The following is a 24,262-nucleotide window of genomic DNA, read 5'->3' as shown; positions in this document are numbered from 1 at the left end:
AACTTTATACGAAAGTACATTAGGACCGATTATGAGGTCCTACATTGTCAAAGAGTGGAATAAAGCATTCCTTATAAGGGTTTGGAAACCTCTCCCTAGTAAACACGTTTTAAAATCGTGAGGCTAACGACGATATGTAACGGGCCAAAGCATGAATTATTGTAATCAAAACGATCGGTCGAATAATAACTTAAAGAGTATATAATATATGAATAAGGTTTGTTGCTTATCATGTAACATTATTGATAGTCATACTTTATAATTGTTACAAATAATTTGATCCAAATCGTCCATGTGGAGACATGTAAATAGGGGTATTCTATACAATAAATTTACACAAGTGCGGGCCACGAAAGATTTAATATACATTAATTGAGAAAAATTTGGAGGGCTAACATTAATATTTAATATATTAAATATAATAAATATAAAGAGAAAAAAAAAATAATTTGAAGTATTTAAATTATATTTATTGTATTTGATATATTAAATATTAAAATAATAAAGGTATATTTTATATATATATATATATATATATAATTTAAATTATTTAAATATTATTGGAATATGTTATAATATTTAAATATGATTTAAATAAAATATTATATTCTAATATATTAGATACTAAAATACTTTATTTTTGCGACGATCAAAATCTCTATAATAGGATCCTTAGGTTGAGACGAATTGATCTCGAGATTCAAACTAGTTAAGCTTTTTCAACCATAGTTGATATTGTGTACATTAATAAAATAAAAAAGTTTAGTTTTTCTTTATATACGACTCGTGTCGAGAATTTGAAATTGGAATTCGGTATCTGATATCCCATTATTTTCCTATATCCCGTGTGACGTGATCACGTACTTCTCGCTTCTAAGAGTGAAAAGTATCCCAACAGATCAACACGAGTCATGTTTTGTTTTCACTCCCATACGAGAATGAAAAGTATCCCAACAGATCAACACGAGTCATGTTTTGTTTTCACTCCCATACATTGCATGAAAATTTTCAAGATGATACTAAACGCAGATTGCTCTAAGTAAAACACGGTTAATTTTGAAGTTACTTGTTGGTATAGATAGTAACACTCGTCGTGCGTTATTCGGATTTTACCCTCCAATTATTCAATAAATGTGAAGTTAATGCAATGGGCCATGGAAGGAGTTGAAAGAATGGCCAAGGTCTTATTAACCTGTCAGAATTTATAAGAAGAAAAAAAATTTAAAATTTGTATAGATCACGGGTAGATATTAGATGTATTCATATATGATTCGAGAACCCGACCAACCTAGACTACACAATCTAAACTGTAAAAGTTGGGTTGAATTTTGATTAGTTCATGGGTCCGATATGTTTTTTTATGGAATCAACTCATAAGGTTAGGATCCAACCCAATTCTACCTGTTTTACTCTTAATATTATTATAATTTTGATTGATCATAGGCTAATATCGTGTATCTATTTATTGTTCTTTCCATTTCATTTGTAATCTATTTGATTTGGTAAATGATTATAAATAGTGAATGTTCCCCATCATTTAGGTGCGGTGGTTTTAGTAACCCCGACCATTTGTTCTTCACGGCTTCCGAGTTCCCTTATCATCTCCTTCCTTTCAACGCTCCAATCCATATACAACGGGTCAAATATAATGCATATGGCAAACCGAAATGAAAGATTAAATATCATCAACATGACAAACCAAAATCGAACAAAATATTACGTAGAAAAAAGAACATAGTTTGGCTTTAGAACAAACTATGGGGACAACCATGAAGAACATGCAAGAAAAAACGGAAACATAGAGATTACTCAACACTAACGATTTCAGTGTTACTCGAACTTTTATATATCTTCGTAGAAATACTTCTTGAAATCATCCATATGTCTTGTTTGCAACCGTATCGCTACTATGAGCGACCCATCATCTGATGGCCCCACCATTATGTACGACTTTCCGTCGATGTTCAACGTTGCTGGCCCGAAGTAACTCGGTCGTCCCCAGCCAAAATCTGCCTCATAAAACGGCAACGACATCCAACTCCCTATTGAAAGATTAGGGTTACCCCAAAACGAAGCTTGGACTGGAACCTTGGAGTGGAATGCTGTTCTCAACCAGTTAATGTCGTCTTGCCCTGCTAGATAGTCTACCACTGATTGCGCGTATTCGCCTGTCATCTTCCATGTTCCTTCTCTTACCTTTCCTGCAGCATAGCTCAATGGTTGAGACATCAATTCGCCGAACTCGCATTCTGGTGTTAAGACGACGAAAGATGAGTTTCCTGAGAAGTTTTCTGGGATGGGTGGCTTCATTCGTCTTCTAACGTCAATAGGGGTACGAACTATCGTCGGCTGTCGACTCTCGCCGGTATTGCGAGCCTTGCATGCACAAACCCACATGTGTCCGGTAATAGCCTCAAATCGAGAGTATGGTCGTGGTTGTACTTCATCGCCCACGCCCATGGTTTGATTGGTTACGTTTGAGTTTGCTCTCTTTTTCAGCTTTTCAATTTGTTCTTTAGTAAGTTTGAGCAATGCCGATGTGGTTTCTTGCTTTGCCTCCTTCGATTGAGAATAGTAATAAAACTTTGTCAATTTCGTGGAGTTTGCTCAATGATTCTAAATGGTTCGAGTTTAGTCGAATAGAACATTCATTGGGTATATAAATTTTACTTGATTTCACAAATAAATTGAAAAACTAATTATTTTTCAAATTTGAAGACTAAATAGAAATTAACCTCCTACAATAATGGAAAGAGATAATGGAAAGAGACCACAGTACACATGTTTTGTAACATAGCAAATATTGTCTGATTTGACGCACTCCCCATAACAGTTTTAAAACGTATATATTACAGAGAGGTTTCCAGACCCTTATAAAAAAATACCCATGTGAGATCTCATATGTTCGTTAAACCCATAGAATCAAGGCTTCACGAGGACCCACCTAAACGAGGTGAGAAAACTTCGTTTGGGTAAGGAGCGAAAAGAAATCTCTCTCCATTAACAAAACAGAGCCGGAGACGAAAATCATACTCTCAGTCCTTGACCTATATATATATATATATATATTAAAATAAGAAACTATATATATTTCTTTCTTTATATACTTAATTCATTAATATGTATTTTTTAAGCATAATCTATTATACTATAATATTAAATTTTAAGCTTTTAAAAATTATGTTAAATATTATTTACTAAACCGTGAATTTAACTAAAATGGTAAAAACCGTGTGGTCATAATCCATTGACTAAAAAACCTTACCTCAGGGTTGGAGGTGCCAAGGATAACTGGGGGTGGTTTAGTAAATTCAACATGGTCGAACCGCGGCGGACGAAGCGGCTTCTCCGGCATCAGAAATTTCCGATCATGCAACGGCTGCAAAATAGTCTCCACCGTCTTCTCTCCACGCGCCATGCTCGCCCACGAGTTAATGAACGTGATGGCGGAGGCGCCATCCACCACCGTATGACAATTAGCTACACCAATTACAACCCCACCGCAGCTGAATCTCGTCACCTGAAATAGAAGCAGCGGCAGCTCTTCGATCGGAGAATTGTAATCCACGGACGGGACGAGTTCTCTTACAGAATCCGACGGCGCAAAGTCGCCGTAATCTTCCAGCTTGGCATCAGTGGAAGCTTCAACGAATAGGGTTCCAGCAGCGCAGCAATCGAGCTCGAGGCGGCCGCCAGGGAGCCAGTGGAGACGCCCGGCGAGAGGGTAATAAGGGACGAGGATTTGGCTGAGGGAGGTTTTTAAGGACTCGACGGCGACGACCTCGGCTGCCGGGGATTTGTAGACGTAGATGCTGGGGAGGTGAGTCCATGCCCTGTATTGGTCGCACTCGGAGAAGGAGAACGCGCCGGTGGGAGTAGGGTGGCTGGGGACGACGGTGGAGGAGGAATGGATGGTTATAGACGCCATTCACGTCGGTTTTCAATAGCTTGGATTGGAGAGATGTTTTGTAAGCTACCCTTTATATAAGTAAAGATGTCCACACATTGAGTAGATTATCCATTAACGTGTGTATATGTCGTTCTCGTTACATTAAAAGTGTACATGAATTCAGTTGGATTGAGTAACCTAACCCAATTCAACTACCAGGTGCCTTGAATTGAGTTGAATTGTCCGATTATTAAAGAAAAATTACATCTAAAAAAAATATATTTATCTATATATATATATAATTAATTTTTGAGACTGTAATTATAATATTTAAATTATTTAAATTAGATATTATGTTATAGATTTTTTTTAAAGATTATATTTTAATATTAAATTTTAAATTTTTTAAAATTATTTAAATTAGAAACTTATGTTATATATTTTGTTTTTAAGATTTTTTTTTTAATATTAAATTTTGAATTTTTAAAAATTATGTTAGGTTTGTTATTAAATATATTGATTTACTATCATTTTTTTTACAAATTTTTTAATAAAGATTATATTAAAAAATGAATAATTAATACTCTAGGTAAAAATTATCGGGAGAATTCAATCCTCAAAAAAAAAAATGAAAAATTTTGAAGAATAAAATGGGTGGCCGGAATAAGACTCCACCCATAAATAAAATGCATATTATTTACTATTGGGATTAATGGTTCGAGCGGATCTGTTGAGTTAAAAGCAAAAGGTAAAACTAACCTTTACGGTTACATTCTAACTCGACATGGGTCATTACAAATGGTATTACGGTAGTACCTTTTCCAGTAAGACATAGCTTGGTAAGCATGTCACGTTTGAATACCCGAAAAATATATGAATGAACTGAGATCACATCTAAACAAGAGTGATCTCGTGGACGAGATGATTAAGAAAAGTTTAAGTAATTGAAACTTCGTTGATAATTTTTTTTTTTTTTAAGATACACGTACATGAGTACATGAGGACAAAACATGCTAAAAGAACTTGATGATAATCTTTACTTTTTAAAACGAGAAGTCAGTAACGTGATTATATCGCAAAAAATATAATAAAATGTCGGGTCATTAAATGTTGCGTAATAATTGAAAAAGAGATAAAGATAATGAATTAATAATAATAATAATATAAGTGGTGGATAAAAGGTGGGTAGGTTGTGTCTGCGATTGGTGTGAAAGAAGCCAAACTAAAGCATCGTGGCAACTTATACAACACATACTAAGATGGTTTGCATTAAATTTGTAAGTATAAATGATGTCGGTGAATTAATTCTACCAAATATATTTATAATAAAAATATCTGACTTTGTGGCTTCGTCGAACCTCAAACAAGATTTGTCTTCGTCAATCGAACATCACTTGTGGGGAATCAAAGTTTGTTTGGCAACACGTCACTGCCTGCATGTGCATGTTCAATCATCTGCGACACAACCTATTTGCCTCGACACTAGGCCAAATCATTTGGTCTTGACCTTGCCTCTACTTGTAGCCAATGTCTCTCTATACAATGTCGCACCTCATCATGTCATCTTGGTTGTCAATTAACATGACCCATATGTCTTGATGTCATCTTCATTCATGGGGTGTCGTCGACCATCGCAACTCACTCGGTTATGCCATCGAGAACAGGTTCATATGTTGTTCGTAATATTGAGATATCTCAAACATTCATCCATTCGGGTTCTATTGAGACATTGGACCCTCTTGTGTCCATGTATATCATTTACGGACTCCATTCTAGATAATTGTGTATGATCCAACCTCCGACATATGGCTGTTGGGGCATAATACTAGAGCACCAGTGCCACCCAGTACTGTTCTTGAAAACCCATTTGAAAGGAAGTCGCTTAAGACACTCGTCTCGCAATGCTCACCCTCATTGTGATACATGTATGTGCCACAGAGTAGCTCGCTTAGGCTACATGACCCAAGAGTGGTGGAGAGCTTACACGATGCCCACCCCAAGGTAAATTTTGAGGCATTTTCAATCTGGCGGGTGTAGACATAGTTTTGGCAAATAGAAACACAGTGTCATGGAGCGTCTAATTGAAACCAAAATTTTCAAACTTTCATATTTCATATGTACGAACTTGACTCCAGAACCGTATGTCCAATTTACTTTCAGAACCTCAATTTTCAAGAATAAGACCGAGGGCTCTACTCGACTCTTTAACAAACCTATCTATGACACCCAAGTCTACTTATTACCTTTGTCTTGCTTATTCCTCGTTTTATCTTCAATATTCACTTTGTGTGGTGTGTTGGATGATGCACCATCCTCCTCGGTCGCATCATGATATTCTTATATATTGGCCAATCGTGCGGTCGAAGGGCGCCTCCTGAGGGTCGTTGTTTCGCTTGTCTCGACATAAGGGTCACAATCTACTCTCTTCATAGCAGGGTTGTGACAACTAGCACACCCTTACTCTTACTCATACTATAAATATCATTGAAAGGCTGAGTTTTGAAAAAGTACTTTATTTTGAGTTTAGGGTTTAGGGTTTAGCTCAACGGAAGAATTGAGATAAAATAAATTATTTTTTATTATTTTTTTCTGTATTTAAATTTTTTTTTTCTCACATAATTGTATTTGTAAGTAAAAATTCGAAATAGTTCAATTCAACCGAATGTAATTGTAAAGAATCCGTAAGTCAACCAACATACGTTTTCCAGCCCACCGTCAACTTCATAGTTTTAAAACACGTTCGTTAGGGTAAGGTTTCCAGCCCTCTCCAACCAACATAGATCCCACACCCTTATAACAAATGTTTCGTTCGTTTCTCTCCCCAATTGATGTGGGATCTCACAATCCACTCCCTTGGAGCTCAGCATCCTCGCTGGCACACCGCACTTGACTCTGATGCCGTTTATAATAACCTAAGTCTACTACTAGCAGATATTGTCCGTTTCAGCCTGTTAAGTATCACCGTCAGCCTCACGATTTTAAAACGCGTCTGTTAATGAGAGTTTTCAACATTTTGACAAGAAATATTTTGTTATCTCACCCACCAACCGACGTGGGGTCATCACATTTTTTCGAGTTATCCAATTTTTTGAACTTCTCTCATAATTAGCTGACATTTCCAATGCTAATAAAGGTGAAAATACTAGTTTGGTTTAGTTTTGAATGTTGATTAAAGCTCGAACGTGGCCATTTTTAATTCTTTATTAAAAATGTTGGGACCACCGAGTGTTGATTCATTTATTTTGATTAAAATGACAACAAAAACTATTCAGACATTTTTTTGGTCGGGCCAACTAGAACAATCCAAAAACAGGTTACAACCTGATTCAACCCTACTTTTAAGATTATTACGAAGATTAAGAATATTTGACGTTTGTAACCCGATTACAGTGATGCATTATGACTTACAAATGTCAATGTTTGTAGTCCTACCTTTGTTTCGACTAGCGTCGAATAGAATCTTTGAGATATATTTAATTATTTATATGAGAGTTCACCTCAAATGTGTCGATATAGGCTCGAGAATAGAATCTATCTGTAACTCACTATAGGCTTACTCTGTCTGTTTGTTTGAGAATAGAATCTTTCGACTTACTCTGTCTGTAACTCACTATAGGCTCGAGAAACAAAGAGAAGATGTGTATGAACGAGATATACAGCAACAAGAAGAAGGAAAAGGATTGAATAGCGGAACTCCCGAACATTTGGCGATCTCAGATGTGTCGATATCGATGGTGACTCATTATTTCGATGAATCATTTCTTCTGACAGAAGAGGATTATATAAACACTTACTCGAAATCTCACTTATCAGATTCCATTTTGGAAGACACAATTGTAAAGTTATGAGACTGATGACAATATGTAATGGGCTAGAACATACAGTAGTTGTACCATCGAACTCAAATTATATATATATATATATATATATATATATATATATATATATATATATATATATATATATATATATATATATATATATATATATATATATATATATATATATATATATATATATATATATAGATTATTTATTTATTTATATGAATTTGGTGATTGCTTTTCTCATTACTTTCCACGATTAACACACTTGTTCGAGACAAACTCTCCTTACTTTCGGTTAATGATTTTGATAATGTCGGAAATAACCCTAGATTCTATAAACCTAAAGTCACCGTCGTATATATAACGTAACTTATTTATGGAAATGATCGTTTATATCATCTTCATAAAATAACGTCTGGATTTACATGTTCAAAAAAAAATCTTTAAAATAATATAAAAGAAATATCAAATAAAAAATAAAATATTAAATAAATTTAAATGCATATATTCTATGCATGTGTTATGTTCTTTATTTGTTATGTCGTCGTCAACCGTGTAAGAGTGTCTTGCCTCTATCTGAAATATAGGAGTAGCACATGGTTTGAGTATTTTAACAAATATTCAAGTGACTCGCTATTGGGGTTTGAAAATGCAAATATATACAACATGAATGAGACCTATCATAACCGAGTCATTGGATGTGTATTTATTATTCTATACACGACCCATAACGTGTGAATATGGACCTACCAGTCGGTTCGCACACCTTCTGCACCTCTTTTCTAGTTGGACTAGCATTCTCTGGTTTTGTTGTCGGACAACCGAAAGGAGTAGCGACCATCGTAGCATCATGTTATACATAAATAAGACAACTCTACATATGTATATTATTTTTATTAAAAATCTCGTGTTGCCTTACAAGAAGTTATTAAACACTTTTAAAACAATATCGTGATATACGCCCATGGAAAGAAGAACATAGCTTGAGTATATAGCAAACATGGTGACAATCATGAAGAACATGCAAGATGTTCTATAGCAAACTATGGTGACAACAGTGTTACTCCACTCACGACTTCAGTGTTACTCGAATCTTTATATGTCTTCGTAGAAATACTTTTTGAAATTATTCATATGCCTTGTTTGTAACCGTATCGCTACTACGAGCGACCCATCATCTGTTGGCCCCAACATTATGTATCCCTTCCCATCCATGTGCAACATTGCTGGTCCAGAGTAACACGGTCGTCCCCAGCCAAAATCCGCCTCATAAAACGGAAGCGACATCCAACTCACTATTGAAAGATTTGGGTTGCCCCAGAACGAAGCTTTGGCTCGAACATTAGAGTGGGATGATTTTCTCAACCAGCTAAGGTCCTCTTGCCCTGCTAGATAGTCTATCATTGATTGCGCGTATTCGCCCGTCATCTTCCATGTTCCTTCTCTTACCTTTCCTGCAGCATAGCTCAATGGTTGAGTCATAATATCGCCGAACACACATTCTGGCATTCGGACGATGATAGATGAGTTTCCTGAGAAGTTTTCTGGGATGGGTGGCTTCATCCGTTTTCTTACATCAATAGGGGTACGAACCACCGTCGGTTGTCGGCTCTCGCCGGTATCACGGGCCTTGCATGCACAAATCCACATGTGTCCGATAATGGCCTCAAATCGGGTGTATGGTCGTGGTTGTAATTCATCGGCGACCCCCATGGTTTGATTGGTTAAGTTTGAATTTGCTCTCTTTTTCAGCTTTTCAATTTGTTCTTTGGTAAGTTTGAGCAATGCCGATGTGGTTTCTTGCTTTCCCTCCTCCTGATAAGAATAGAAATAACACAGACTCGTTTTAAAAACGTTGAGGAGAAGCTTAAAGAGGACAATATCTATTAGCAGTGGACTCAGACCACTTACCTCTGGGTCGGAGCTACCCAGGATAACTGGTGGTGGTTTAGTAAATTCAACGTGATCGAACCGTGGCAGACGAAGCGGGTTCTCCGGCATCAGAAATTTCCGATCATGCAATGGCTGCAAAATAGTGTCCACCGTCTTGTCTCCGCGCGCCATGCTCGCCCATGAGTTGATGAACAAGATGCCAGAGGCTCCATCCACAACAGTATGACAACTAGCTACACCAATGACAAGCCCACCGCAGCTGAATCTCGTCACCTGAAATAGAAGCATCGGAATCTCTCCGATCGGAGAATTGTAATCCACGGCCGGAACGAGTTTTCTTACACCATCCGACGGCGCAAAGTCGCCGTAATCTTCCAGCTTGGCGTTGGAGGAAGCTTCGACGAATAGGACTCCAGCAGCGCAGCAATCAAGCTCGAGGCGGCCGCCAGCAATCCAGTGGAGACGCCCGGCGAGAGGGTAGTAAGGGACGAGGATTTGGCTGAGGGAGGTTTTTAAGGACTCAACGTTGGCGACCTTGGCTGCCGGGGATTTGTAGACGTAGACGGTGGGGACGTGAGTCCATGGCCTGTATTGGTCGCACTCGGAGAAGGAGAACGCGCCGGTGGGAGTAGGGTGGCTGGGGACGACGGTGGAGGAGGAATGGATGGTTATAGACGCCATTCACGTCGGTTTTCAATAGCTTGGATTGGAGAGATGTTTTGTAAGCTACCCTTTACATAAGTAAAGATGTCCACACATTAAGTAGATTATCCATTAACGTGTGTATATGTCGTTCTCGTTACATTAAGAGTGTACATGAATTCAGTTGGATTGAGTAACCTAACCCAATTCAACTAACAGGTGCCATTGAATTGAGTTGAATTGTCCGATTATTAAAGAAAAATTACTTTAAAAAAAAAAATATTTATCTGCGATTCATAATCATATAATACAATTTTATATAAAAGAAGTTCATCGATCTATAATTATTCATTATAAATATATTTTCAATTCATATATATATATATAATTAATTTTTGAGACTGTAATTATAATATTTAAATTATTTAAATTAGATATTATGTTATAGATTTTTTTTAAAGATTATATTTTAATATTAAATTTTAAATTTTTAAAAATTATTTAAATTAGAAACTTATGTTATATATTTTGTTTTTAAGATTTTTTTTTTAATATTAAATTTTGAATTTTTAAAAATTATGTTAGGTTTGTTATTAAATATATTGATTTACTATCATTTTTTTACAAATTTTTTAATAAAGATTATATTAAAAAATGAATAATTAATACTCTAGGTAAAAAATTATTGGGAGAATTCAATCCTCAAAAAAAAAAATGAAAAATTTTGAAGAATAAAATGGGTGGCCGGAATGGGAATAGAGAAGCTTCGGGATCACTAGCATTTAAATTATTCTAAATTTTGAATAATTCTACTGTTCTCAATTATACCATATAAGGATTCATCTATCGGACAAAATAAATAGTAAATTTTGTAATAATGGTTCCGATGTAATGAATTAATTCTAAGTCGATAACAAAAAAATCTTTTACCTTTAATAAGACTCCACCCATAAATAAAATGCATATTATTTACTATTGAGATTAATGGTTGGAGCGGATCTGTTGAGTTAAAAGCAAAAGGTAAAACTAACCTTTACGGTTACATTCTAACTCGACATGGGTCATTACAAATGGTATTACGGTAGTACCTTTTCCAGTAAGACGTGGCTTGGTAAGCATGTCACGTTTGAATACCCGAAAAATATATGAATGAACTGAGATCACATCTAAACAAGAGTGATCTCGTGGACGAGATGATTAAGAAAAGTTTAAGTAATTGAAACTTCGTTGATAAATTTTTTTCTTTAAGATACACGTACGTGAGGACAAAACATGCTAAAAGAACTTGAGGACAATGAATTATATCGCAAAAATATAATAAAATGTCGGGTCATTAAATGTTGCGTAATAATTGAAAAAGAGATAAAGATAATGAATTAATAATAATAATAATATAAGTGGTGGATAAAAGGTGGGTAGGTTGTGTCTGCGATTGGTGTGAAAGAAGCCAAACTAAAGCATCGTGGCAACTTATACAACACATCCTAAGATGGTTTGCATTAAACTAGAACAATCCAAAAACAGGTTACAACCTGATTCAACCCTACTTTTAAGATTATTACGAAAATTAAGAATATTTGACGTTTGTAACTCGATTACAGTGATGCATTATGACTTACAAATGTCAATATTTGTAGTCCTACCTTTGTTTCGACTAGCGTCGAATAGAATCTTTGAGATATATTTAATTATTTATATGAGAGTTCACCTCAAATGTGTCGATATAGGCTCGAGAATAGAATCTGTCTGTAACTCACTATAGGCTTACTCTGTCTGTTTGTTTGAGAATAGAATCTTTCGACTTACTCTGTCTGTAACTCACTATAGGCTCGAGAAACAAAGAGAAGATGTGTATGAACGAGATATACAGCAACAAGAAGAAGGAAAATGATTGAATAGCAGAACTCTCGAACATTTGGCGATCTCAGATGTGTCGATATCGATGGTGACTCATTATTTCGATGAATCATTTCTTCTGACAGAAGAGGATTATATAAACACTTACTCGAAATCTCACTTATCAGATTCCATTTTGGAAGACACAATTGTAAAGTTGTGAGACTGATGACAATATGTAATGGGCTAGAACATACAGTAGTTGTACCATCGAACTCAAATTTATATATATATATATAGATTATTTATTTATTTATATGAATTTGGTTATTGCTTTTCTCATTACTTTCCACCATTAACACACTTGTTCTAGACAAACTCTCCTTACTTTCGGTTAATGATTTTGATAATGTCGGAAATAACCCTAGATTCTATAAACCTAAAGTCACCGTCGTATATATAACGTAACTTATTTATGGAAATGATCGTTTATATCATCTTCATAAAATAACGTCTGGATTTACATGTTCAAAAAAAAAAATCTTTAAAATAATATAAAAGAAATATCAAATAAAAAATAAAATATTAAATAAATTTAAATGCATCTATTCTATGCATGTGTCATGTTCTTTATTTGTTATGTCGTCGTCAACCGTGTAAGAGTGTCTTGCCTCTATCTGAAATATAGAAGTAGCACATGGTTTGAGTATTTTAACAAATATTCAAGTGACTCGCTACTTTGAAAATGCAAATATATACAACATGAATGAGACCTATCATAACCGAGTCATTGGATGTGTATTTATTATTCTATACACGACCCATACGTGTGAATATGGACCCACCAGTCGGTTCGCACACCTTCTGCACCCCTTTTCTAGTTGGACTAGCATTCTCTGGTTTTGTTGTCGGACACCCGAAAGGAGTAGCGACCATCGTAGCATCATGTTATACATAAATAAGACAACTCTACATATGTATATTATTTTTATTAAAAATCTCGTGTTGCCTTACAAAAAGTTATTAAACACTTTTAAAACAATATCGTGATATACGCCCATGGAAAGAAGAACATAGCTTGAGTATATAGCAAACATGGTGACAATCATGAAGAACATGCAAGATGTTCTATAGCAAACTATGGTGACAACAGTGTTACTCCACTCACGACTTCAGTGTTACTCGAATCTTTATATGTCTTCGTAGAAATACTTTTTGAAATTATTTATATGTGTTAAGAATGAGAAATAGAAATAGAATTGGGATCGAAAGTATGATCTTCATTCAGGTTTACCACGTTTATATAGGATACAAACTATCAACTCATACCTAAAAATAAAAAAAATATATATCTAACTAAATCTGGTAAATAAATAAAATATACCGTTAATCAAATCTATACTAACAACTCCCTAAATATCTGAGATATATTCTAACTAATTATCACCGCAAAATATCCTCTTAATACTCCCCCTCAAGTTGGAGAGTGTATGTCGATCACACCCAACTTGTCCTTCAAAAAGTCAAATTGCTGTCTTCCCAAAGCTTTAGTAAAAACATCTGCCAATTGCATTTTGGTCGAAACATAACACGGTTTGATGATTCCAGCTTGTAACTTTTCTCGAACTATATGACAATCTATTTCAATGTGTTTCGTACGTTCATGAAAAACTGGATTGGCTGCTATATGTAATGCTGCTTCATTATCACAATATAATAATGCTGGTTCGGACAGTGGAACATTCAAGTCTTGAAGAATGTATCTTAACCAAGTTAACTCTAAACAAGTATTTGCCATAGCTCGATACTCGGCTTCTGCTGATGATCTGGACACATTAGTCTGCTTTTTAGACTTCCAAGAAATAATTGAATTTCTGAGGAAAATGCAGAACCCAGAAATAGATCGTCTGGAAGTTCGACAACCACCCCAGTCAGAATCGCAATATGCCTGTAATCTTAAATTGTTTTCAGATGGCAGTAGAAGTCCTTGACCAGGAGTGCCTTTGATGTACCTCAGAACTCGAAGAGCTGCCTCACAATGTGGTTTTCTTGGTTCATGCATAAATTGGCTAAGCATACGAACTGAATAAGCTATGTCAGGCCTAGTGACGGTCAAATATATTAATCTGCCAATCAACCGTCTGTATTTACTTGGATCATTCAACTTCTCTCCTTCAGTTAAAGAAAGTTTCAGATTTTGCTCCATAGGAAATTTGTCTGGACGTGCTCCTGTAAGACCTGTGTCTTGAAGTATGTCTAGAGCATACTTCCTTTGAGACATAAAAATCCCTTTTCTAGATCGAGAAAATTCAATGCCTAGAAAATATTTCAAATTTCCTAAATCTTTGATAAGAAATTTCTGGAGTAAACTAGTCTTGAGATATTGAATTTCTTCGAGATCATTGCCTGTCAACAGAATATCATCAACATAGATTAGAACTGCAGTGAAAGAAGTACCTTTATTCTTAGTAAACAAAGAGTAATCTGCTTTGGACTGAGTGTAGCCTGCATTTTGTATAGTTGTAGAAAATATGGAGAACCAATTGCGAGAAGCCTGTTTTAATCCATAAAGAGATTTATGGAGCCGACATACTGTATTCTCCCCCTGTCGGCGAAGACCTGGTGGTAAAGACATATAAACTTCCTCGTCTAGATTACCATGGAGAAAGGCATTTTGAACATCCAACTGATGGGTGAACCATTTTCGAGCAGCAGCAACAGTGAGTAAGCAACGAAGTGTAGTAAGTTTTGCTGTAGGGGAAAATGTTTCTGTGTAATCAATACCTTCAACCTGAGTGTATCCCTTTACTACCAGTCGAGCTTTATAACGTTCAACAGAACTATCAGAGTTGTATTTAATTTTGTACACCCAACGACAACCAATAGCTTTATGACCAAGTGGTAGAGGAACGAGAGACCATGTATGATTACGTTCCAAAGCTGCAATTTCATCATTCATAGCCTGTTGCCATAACGGGTCGCCAACTGCCTCGTCATAGGTTTTAGGTTCTGTTTGGGATGTAATAAGAGCTAGAAAAGCACGTTGAGTAGGAGAAAAACGAGAGAATGAAAGGTAATGATGAAGGGGATACCTGGTGCTAGTGCCGGGACTTGAGCTAGAGGTTAAATGATTGGCTCCAGAAGACATCTCATAATCCTTATGCCAAGCTGGAGGCTGTTTAGTACGAGTAGAACGTCGAAGTGGAGCTGATGTATCAGGTGGGATAGGATTGGAATTAGTGGGCGAATCTGGAGAAGGTGGAGGAGGTGAAGGAATAGAAGGTGGAGGATGGATGTTTGAGTAGGATGGATCATGAAGTGGTACAATAGGAGTCGAAGGAACTAATGTCGAAGTTTGTGAAGCTGATGAAAAAGGAAAATCATCTTCACAAAATTTGACATCACGGCTGATAAAGAATTTGTGAGATTGCATGTCATACAACTTGTAACCTTTATGACCACAAGGATATCCTACGAAAACACAAGGAGTTGCCCTAGGTTCAAATTTTTGCTTAGGATGTACTATAGTTGCATAACATTTACAACCAAAAACTTTAAGATGATGAAATGTAGGTGGTCGTTTGTAGAGTGCTTCAAAGGGTGTCTTGTTAGATAATAATGGTGATGGCGTTCTATTTATAAGATAAACAGCCGTTAAAATGCACTCTCCCCAAAAATTAAGTGGAACCTGTGACTGAAAAAGAAGAGACCTAGCTACATTTAGGATATGGCGATGCTTGCGTTCTACGACTCCATTTTGTTGTGGAGTATAGACACAAGTGCGCTGAAATTCAATACCACAAGAAGTAAAGAATGGTTGCAAAGATAGGAACTCAGTCCCATTGTCTGATCGAACTATCTTGATAGTAGTATGAAATTGAGTTTGAACGAATTTAACAAAGTTCATTAACAAATGATGTACTTCTGACTTATGTTGCATTAAAAAAACCCAAGTACATCGAGTAAAATCATCAACAATAGTGAGAAAAAAACGCAAACCAGAATGGGTAGGAATTTTATGTGGTCCCCAAACATCACAATGTATCAGATCAAAAGCAGAATGGGTTGTTATTGAACTTCTTGGGAAAGACAACCTAGTTTGTTTTGCTAACGGGCAGATACTACAATTATGAGAATAACTCGCATTATTAAGATGCAATTGATCAGCTAGAAATTTAAAACGAGAAAAGGAAGGATGACCTAGGCGTAAATGCCACAAATCAGATGACTGAGATACTTGATGAGCTGAAGATTTGATTGGAGATGAAGAAATATGATAGAGACCTCCAAATTGTTTACCCGAGCCAATCATCTTCCCCGTAGCCAAGTCCTGCATAACACAAGAATCAGGATAGAAGGTGACATAACATTTCAAGTTATTGGTAAGTTTGCTGATCGACATTAGGTTTAAATTGAATGAAGGCACACATAAAACGTTGTTTAATTGAAGGTTAGGGCTAAGGGAAATATTGCCAGTATGTGACACACGTGCTGTCTCTCCATTAGGCAAATTTATTGTAGACATGATGGCAGCCTTTGGTTCAGTCATAACAGAAGATTTTGATACTATATGATCTGTAGCTCCACTATCAAGAATCCATGAATTAGAACTCGCAGAGTTAATAGATAATGTAGATATGGGAAACAAACCTGCAACATTGATGTGATTGTCAGAATTACCAGAAGGGTGATGATTGATTGCAGATAAGGCTTGTGCTATCTGTCGTAATTGCTCAGAAGAAAAATTTGGAATGGAATTAGGTGACTGTTCTTCTGTATTCAACTGTGAAACATCGGCCATATTTGCAGATGATCGATATCCACGGTTATTGTGTTGATTGTCTTGTCTTGTCCTTCCAGAATTATTTTTCTGTCGACACCGATCTTCTGTATGGCCCCTTCTATCACAAAACTTACAGTGAAACTTAAGAATTCGACACTCATTAATTGTATGACCACTTTTATTGCAGTGTTCACACAATTTGTCCTTGGCGAATTTTGAATATATTGTTTTCTTTTGCACTGCTGATGCAATCGAGATTTTCTCAGTAGGTTCGGAAGTTACCTGACGCTGCATCTCTTCTTGTACAAGTAATGAATAGGCTTGCCTCACATTAGGTAATGGAGACATCATCAATATGTTAGATCTCACCGTTTTATAAGACTGATTGAGCCCCATGAGCAATTGCATCAACTTGTCTTCTTCGCGTTGATCAATATGTATTTGACGTTGATTACAGGTAAATGGTGTGCGGTACGCTTCCAGTTCATCCCAGAGTGCTTTGAGCTTGGTGAAATATGTTGACAGTGTCATGGTTCCTTGTGACATCGTTGCTATCGAGTTTTGTATTTGAAAAATTGCTGGAGCATTCTTTTGTGAGAATTGATCGTGAAGATCAACCCACACTTGATGAGCTGTCTTGGCGTGAATAATGCCTTTAGCGATATCTGCTTCAACGGAATGAGTTAACCAAGATATTATCATACTGTTGCACTGATTCCAGAGTTCGAATTCGGTTGAATTTGCATCTTGGGACGGTTCCTGAATTGTGCCATCAATGAAGCCAATTTTCTTCTTGGCAATAAGAGCATGCATAACTGATTTACTCCAGGATTGATAATTTGCTCCATTTAATTTGATTGGAACAAGTGAATATCCTGGCTGATCAGAGTGATGAATATAGTACGGATGTGTTAAATCAACATCCGAAATTTTGAAGCTGGATTTGGCTGATTCCGCCATAAAGGAAATTTTGATATTTAAGAACACCAAGATCGGTGCTCTGATACCATGTTAAGAATGAGAAATAGAAGGATCGAAAGTATGATCTTCATTCAGGTTTACCACGTTTATATAGGATACAAACTATCAACTCATACCTAAAAATAGAAAAAATATATATCTAACTAAATCTGGTAAATAAATAAAATATACCGTTAATCAAATCTATACTAACAACTCCCTAAATATCTGAGATATATTCTAACTAATTATCACCGCAAAATATCCTCTTAATAATATGCCTTGTTTGTAACCGTATCGCTACTACGAGCGACCCATCATCTGTTGGCCCCAACATTATGTATCCCTTCCCATCCATGTGCAACATTGCTGGTCCAGAGTAACACGGTCGTCCCCAACCAAAATCCGCCTCATAAAATGGAAGGGACATCCAACTCACTATTGAAAGATTTGGGTTGCCCCAGAACGAAGCTTTGGCTCGAACATTAGAGTGGGATGATTTTCTCAACCAACTAAGGTCCTCTTGCCCTGCTAGATAGTCTATCATTGATTGCGCGTATTTGCCCTCATCTTCCATGTTCCTTCTCTTACCTTTCCTGCAGCATAGTTCAATGGTTGAGTCATAATATCACCGAACACACATTCTGGCATTCGGACGATGATAGATGAGTTTCCTGAGAAGTTTTCTGGGATGGGTGGCTTCATCCGTTTTCTTACATCAATAGGGGTACGAACCACCGTCGGTTGTCGGCTCTCGCCGGTATCACGGGCCTTGCATGCACAAATCCACATGTGTCCGATAATGGCCTCAAATCGGGAGTATGGTCGTGGTTGTAATTCATCGGCGACCCCATGGTTTGATTGGTTAAGTTTGAATTTGCTCTCTTTTTCAGCTTTTCAATTTGTTCTTTGGTAAGTTTGAGCAATGCCGATGTGGTTTCTTGCTTTCCCTCCTCCTGATAAGAATAGAAATAACACAGACTCGTTTTAAAAACGTTGAGGAGAAGCTTAAAGAGGATAATATCTATTAGCAGTGGACTCAGACCACTTACCTCTGGGTCAGAGCTACCCAGGATAACTGGTGGTGGTTTAGTAAATTCAACGTGATCGAACCGTGGCGGACGAAGCGGGTTCTCCGGCATCAGAAATTTCCGATCATGCAATGGCTGCAAAATAGTGCCCACCGTCTTGTCTCCGCGCGCCATGCTCGCCCATGAGTTGATGAACAAGATGCCAGAGGCTCCATCCACAACAGTATGACAACTAGCTACACCAATGACAAGCCCACCATAGCTGATTCTCGTCACCTGAAATAGAAGCATCGGAATCTCTCCGATCGGAGAATTGTAATCCACGGCCGGAACGAGTTTTCTTACACCATCCGACGGCGCAAAGTCGCCGTAATCTTCCAGCTTGGAGTTGGAGGAAGCTTCAACGAATAGGACTCCAGCAGCGCAGCAATCAAGCTCGAGGCGGCCGCCAGCAATCCAGTGGAGACGCCCGGCGAGAGGGTAGTAAGGGACGAGGATTTGGCTGAGGGAGGTTTTTAAGGACTCAACGTCGGCGACCTTGGCTGCCGGGGATTTGTAGACGTAGACGGTGGGGACGTGAGTCCATGGCCTGTATTGGTCGCAGTCGGAGAAGGAGAGTGTGCCGGTGGGAGTACGGTGGCTGGGGACGATGGTGGAGGAAGAATGAATGGTTATAGATGCCATTGACGTTGGATTTCAAGAGCTTGGATTGGAGAGAAGTTATGGAAGCTAACCTTTATATAAGTAGAAATGTCTACTTTACCCGTGAGCCCGACCCCATTGGGACCCATCTCGAACAAGGAGAGTCGCTCCGAATAAGGAGAGAGTTACCCGTGAGCCCCGATCCCACTGGGACCGACCCCGAACAAGGTGAGCTACCCAGAATAAAGAGAGAGTTATCCGTGAGCCCCGACTCTAAATTGCAAGCTATCTTGTAATTTTTTTAATGGTTAAAAAGTACATGGTAAATATTAAAATTTAAATTTTTAGAAATTTCGTTCCAAGTACAATTTTTATATATCTCATGGTTGATACAATTTTTATATACTACTAGGCCAAATGTAATGTTGTGGGGTCATGGGCGTGTTATGACATGAGATGTATGATGATATGACATAGTATGATGATACCTCATGTTACGATGATATGCATGTATGACATGTCATGTTGCATTATGGTAATGAAGAGTTTTGTGATATACAACCGGTAAGTAATGTTATGAATGATTTACGTATGAAAACTTATGCATGCATGTTACCTAGGATAATATGGGAAGGATGTATGTGCTTGTATCGCAGGAATGATTTAAGATGAAAAGTATAGGGAATATACTTTCTCTTCTATGATGAGTACATACTTCCAGACAATGATTATGATGATGATGATCCACGATTGTTGTACCTCTTGACATTCGCCTACAACCAACTAGTCTAACCATGCAGGCACAAGAGGTGTGCGAGCCCGCCTAGTGGGCCCATCATCGCACGTGTGGGTCGTATGTGGGGTAGTACTACACATCCAATTTCTCTGGACTAGAGGTCACCTGAGAGACTATGGTTTTAAATGATAGGTCTCAAATCAAGATTGGATGTGTTTGCATTCTGGCACGCCAATAGTGGGGTCACTTAATGAGTATTTCTTAAAATACTAAAGTCATGTGCTACTGTTAAAGGAAAGGCGCCTTTGTACAGTTGACGACGACATCGCAACTAAAGACCAAGAAACTTGTATATCCTAAGACATAAGGGAGAGAAACTCAACGCCACTATTCTTGAACATCTTGGAATAAGGATTTCTTCTTTTGCACTATTACGGATACGAAAATGAAAATAATGAGCAAAATTATGGTGTGGGCGTTAGAGCATTGAGAGGACCTTTCCCTAGTACGAGAGGACCGGGAAGGACACACCTCTGGTGTACCAGTTATCGTGCCCACGGTAAACACTGGGTAGCCAAGTGCGGAGCGGATAACTGCTGAAAGCATCGAAGTAGTAAGCCCACTCCAAGATGAGTGCTCTCCTATTCCGACTTCCCCAGAACCTCCGGTAGCACAGCCGAGACAGCGATGAGTTCTCTGCCCCTGCGGGGATGGAGCGACATAAGTTTTGAGAATTCAAGAGAAGGTCACGACGAGATGTTTCTTTGGTTACTTTTTAATTATTTCTAATATTTCTTTTCTATTATTTTATGACCCTTTCTCGAACGTATGATGTCGTTTTGGAGAACTACTACTACTATTGCAACTACTTCGAATATTTCTTTTGGTTACTACAAGTACTACAACTACGGCTACTACTGCTACAACAACTGCTGTTATTACTACTACTGCTGCTACTACTACTACGACTACTACTACTGCAACTACTGCTACTGCTAGGGTTAGTACTACAACTACTACGGCGGCTACAACTATTACTACTACTATTATTACTACGGTAAATTAAATAAACAACCTAGTTCTAAAGAAATTCATAAACCAACAAAATTTCTAGAACTTTCATTTATTTAAACCCAGTCCAATATAAATAAATTTATAATTCAATCCATACGGTATAGATTGAGTTGATCAAGTTTTTTAGTCATCAAAATTTTTGAACGACCCTAATAATTAGTTTGACGTTTCCCATGCTAATAAATGTGACAAATACTAGTTTGGTTTAGTTTTCAACGCTAATCAAAGCTTGAATTGTGGCCGTTTATTAATATTTAAAATATCGAGATCTTTTATTTTTATTAAAATGAATTTAAGACAACAAAATCAAATCCCGAGCAAAAGTCATCTGGAAGGTTTAACCTAAAATAAGCATAATTTCTCATTCAGTTTTAAATTATGACGAAAGGTTAAGAGTATTAGCGAATTCGTTTGAATAATAAAAGAGAAACGCATGTTCCTGCCCATAGCCGTACGAAGCATGTATGCCACATACGTGAATCAATGAGGAGAGCGACAAACGGACCCACTTGCCTCGATAATAAAATGGTGAATTTTCGAACGTTTCTTAACTTTAGATAAAAATTATTAATATTTTGTTTAAATTTTAAACAAAATTATTAATATCCGTCAACTTTTCAAAAATAAAAAATAAACAATTATGGCTAGAAAATATAATTTTATTTCATTTTAAAAATTAATAGACATAAATAAGTATTTAAAAATATTCTGTATATAGACCCGGAAAAAAAATAGGGTTGCAACCTGATTCAACTCTATTATTATGAAGATTAAGAATATTTGACATTTGTAACCCATAAACGTTATGACGTTTGTAGCCATACCTTTGTTTCGACTAGCGTCGAATAGAATCTTCGAGATATATTTAATTATTTATATGAGAGTTGACCTAGGTTTTGACCTTGGATCAGACCGAACCGGATTGAACCGGGTCATAGAGTATCCCAAGGAACAGGTTGGAGTGAAATTGGGTTGGGCCTCAACTTCCTAGGCCTTAGCCCATCAATGCTCTCTCACTGGGCCTAATTGGGCCTCAAAACATCCTTCTAGCCCAAGTGTTGAGCAGTCTTGATCTAGCTAGCCCAGGGCTTGATCCGCTCTAGGTTGGGCTTTCATTTTTTGGTCCAATTATATCCGTAAAAAAATATATAATTTATGAACCCAACCCAACCCTTATTGTTCGGGTTGGGTTGGTCCGAGTTGTCGGGTTGAATGTATACCCTTATTTTTTATTCTCTAACTAATTTTTTTTTATTAACATATATAATTTAACCAACATTAATATTTTTTTTGTTGATAAATTTTTAAAAATAGTAATTTTGAGTTTATTAGGTCTAATAAAATTACAAAATTTGAGTCTCATTCGAATAAAATTAACTTGAACGAAATATTGGTGAGGCTGACGGTGACATGTAACAACTAAAACGGACAATATTTGTTGGCCATGAGCTGTTATAGTTGGTACCAGAGTCAGGCATCGAGCGGTGTGCTAGTGAGAACACTAGGCCCACAAGGAGGTGGATTGAGAGATACTACGTCGGTTGGAGAAGGAAACAAAGTATTTCTTATAAAAGTGTTGTATTGTCCACTTTGACCCGTTACATATCGTCATCAGCCTCATGATCTTAAAACGCGCATAATAGGCAAAAAAATTTCGCACTCTTTGTAAATTTTTGAATACATCACTAATTTATTAAATGAAAAATTGAAATTTCATAAACCTCTAATGCATTTTTTTAAGTTCGCCTTAGACCACTTGGCCATCCTGACATTTTTATGTTATAATATATTGTGATACGATATGCTATAGTATGATAGGTATACGATGAAAGTTGTTATGCCTGGAAGCATGGAACGTTATGATTGACATGCAAAACGATGAGCTAGTTTGAAATACAGCCCCGACGTATGCATGAAAGATATGATAAATGATATGAAAAATTATATGATATATACTAAATGCTAGCGGGGTTGTATTAAGGATAATTAAAACGGAAAATTGTAGGGACCTCATTCATCCCCCTTTGAGGCTCAGTGTCACGGTCATGCTTGTCCAAGGCATGTCGCCCATGGCCTCATTCCCGTGACACGCCGAAACCCTTGCTTTGTACTACTTTACCACTTTTATGTTGTATTAATTCTTTCTTGTTTTCTTTAAGAGTATGGCATTTCGAATAAGTCATGGTTACGCCTGGTAGACATGAAATGCCTCAAAATGTACTATAGGGGAATGCGACTAGTTGTCAAATTCTCCCTACCTGAAAAGTTATATACTGTTTAAGCCGTTATTGTTGCCTTTTTGCTTGCATGCTATATAACTCTACTCTCAATCTTTCTTTCAAAACGAAATAGACATTAGAGAAGAATAAGAACCCTAATCCAGTCGCTGCTATGTGCGGGTAAGGATCTTGCGAGTGAGCAAACCGTGAGAAGAATGGTGAACCTTTTAAGGCAGCTTCAGCAAACTCTACCACCGTCCATGCTAGCATCGACGTGGTCGTCCTTGCAACCACAACAGCAGCTTGCACTCCAGTCAATCCTCTCGTCTTAGTGTAATTTGAATTGGCAAGGCAGGTCACTCTTTGTTCCCGATTGTGTCAGATCTTGAGTTATTTTTCGAAGTGTTTTCGCCTGATAATGTCATCTCGCCCCTTTTACATTGTGAAGCACAACAGCCATCCGTCGACGAAAGCTGCTGCGCATTGGCGTTGTGTGTGTCGTCATCGTGTCTGATAAATGTATTATTTTTCGTTATGCGCTTTTGTTTAAAGCATCGATTTTGCATGGGTCCGAGAAAGAGTAGATACAGTTTAATAAAGCTTTTTTACATTTGATCTTCTATTTTCGTAATTTAGCAGGCTAGAATTTCAGTATCATCGCCCTCACCCTCAGTTAAATCCCACAAATCTTGCCTATTGTAGATAAGCTTCCCTTCATAACTTCCAATAG

General features: G+C 37.0%; 3 protein-coding genes and 1 pseudogene across 4 annotated transcripts; all 4 read right to left on the bottom strand.

Moving 5' to 3' along the window:
* Positions 1 to 1,691: 1,691 nt before the first annotated feature.
* On the bottom strand, positions 1,692 to 3,974 carry LOC111781205 (hydroxycinnamoyl-CoA:piscidic acid hydroxycinnamoyltransferase-like). 2 transcript variants are annotated; one of them, XM_087119904.1, is made up of 2 exons: positions 3,266 to 3,974; positions 1,692 to 2,583 (listed from the first exon to the last, which is right to left on the bottom strand). In XM_087119904.1, exons 1-2 carry the CDS (start codon positions 3,926 to 3,928, stop codon positions 1,843 to 1,845), a joined length of 1,404 nt encoding a protein of 467 aa, XP_086976030.1. In that variant the 5' UTR covers positions 3,929 to 3,974; the 3' UTR covers positions 1,692 to 1,842. The 2 variants fall into 2 exon arrangements, with proteins under 2 accessions (XP_086976030.1, XP_023517444.2); XM_023661676.2 differs by having other exon boundaries at positions 1,692 to 2,559; positions 3,266 to 3,973.
* Positions 3,975 to 8,811: 4,837 nt separating this feature from the next.
* Positions 8,812 to 10,304, bottom strand: LOC147786594 (hydroxycinnamoyl-CoA:piscidic acid hydroxycinnamoyltransferase-like). Its single transcript, XM_087119804.1, has 2 exons — positions 9,628 to 10,304; positions 8,812 to 9,531 (listed from the first exon to the last, which is right to left on the bottom strand). Exons 1-2 carry the CDS (start codon positions 10,288 to 10,290, stop codon positions 8,812 to 8,814), a joined length of 1,383 nt encoding a protein of 460 aa, XP_086975930.1. The 5' UTR covers positions 10,291 to 10,304.
* Positions 10,305 to 16,081: 5,777 nt separating this feature from the next.
* Positions 16,082 to 17,890, bottom strand: LOC147786593 (uncharacterized). The gene is made up of 2 exons (XM_087119846.1): positions 16,738 to 17,890; positions 16,082 to 16,417 (listed from the first exon to the last, which is right to left on the bottom strand). The coding sequence occupies exons 1-2, from the start codon at positions 17,828 to 17,830 to the stop codon at positions 16,383 to 16,385; spliced, it is 1,128 nt and encodes a 375-aa protein (XP_086975972.1). The 5' UTR covers positions 17,831 to 17,890; the 3' UTR covers positions 16,082 to 16,382.
* Positions 17,891 to 18,074: 184 nt separating this feature from the next.
* LOC111782184 (hydroxycinnamoyl-CoA:piscidic acid hydroxycinnamoyltransferase pseudogene) lies at positions 18,075 to 19,545 on the bottom strand (annotated as a pseudogene).
* Between the last annotated feature and the right edge of the window lie 4,717 nt (positions 19,546 to 24,262).

This window comes from Cucurbita pepo, chromosome 19 (genome assembly GCF_057944985.1).
Source record: "Cucurbita pepo subsp. pepo isolate OVF chromosome 19, ASM5794498v1, whole genome shotgun sequence".
NCBI lineage: Eukaryota > Viridiplantae > Streptophyta > Magnoliopsida > Cucurbitales > Cucurbitaceae > Cucurbita > Cucurbita pepo.
The sequence above is the reverse complement of the archived record's forward strand: the minus strand, read 5'-3'. Positions and strand labels throughout refer to the sequence as shown.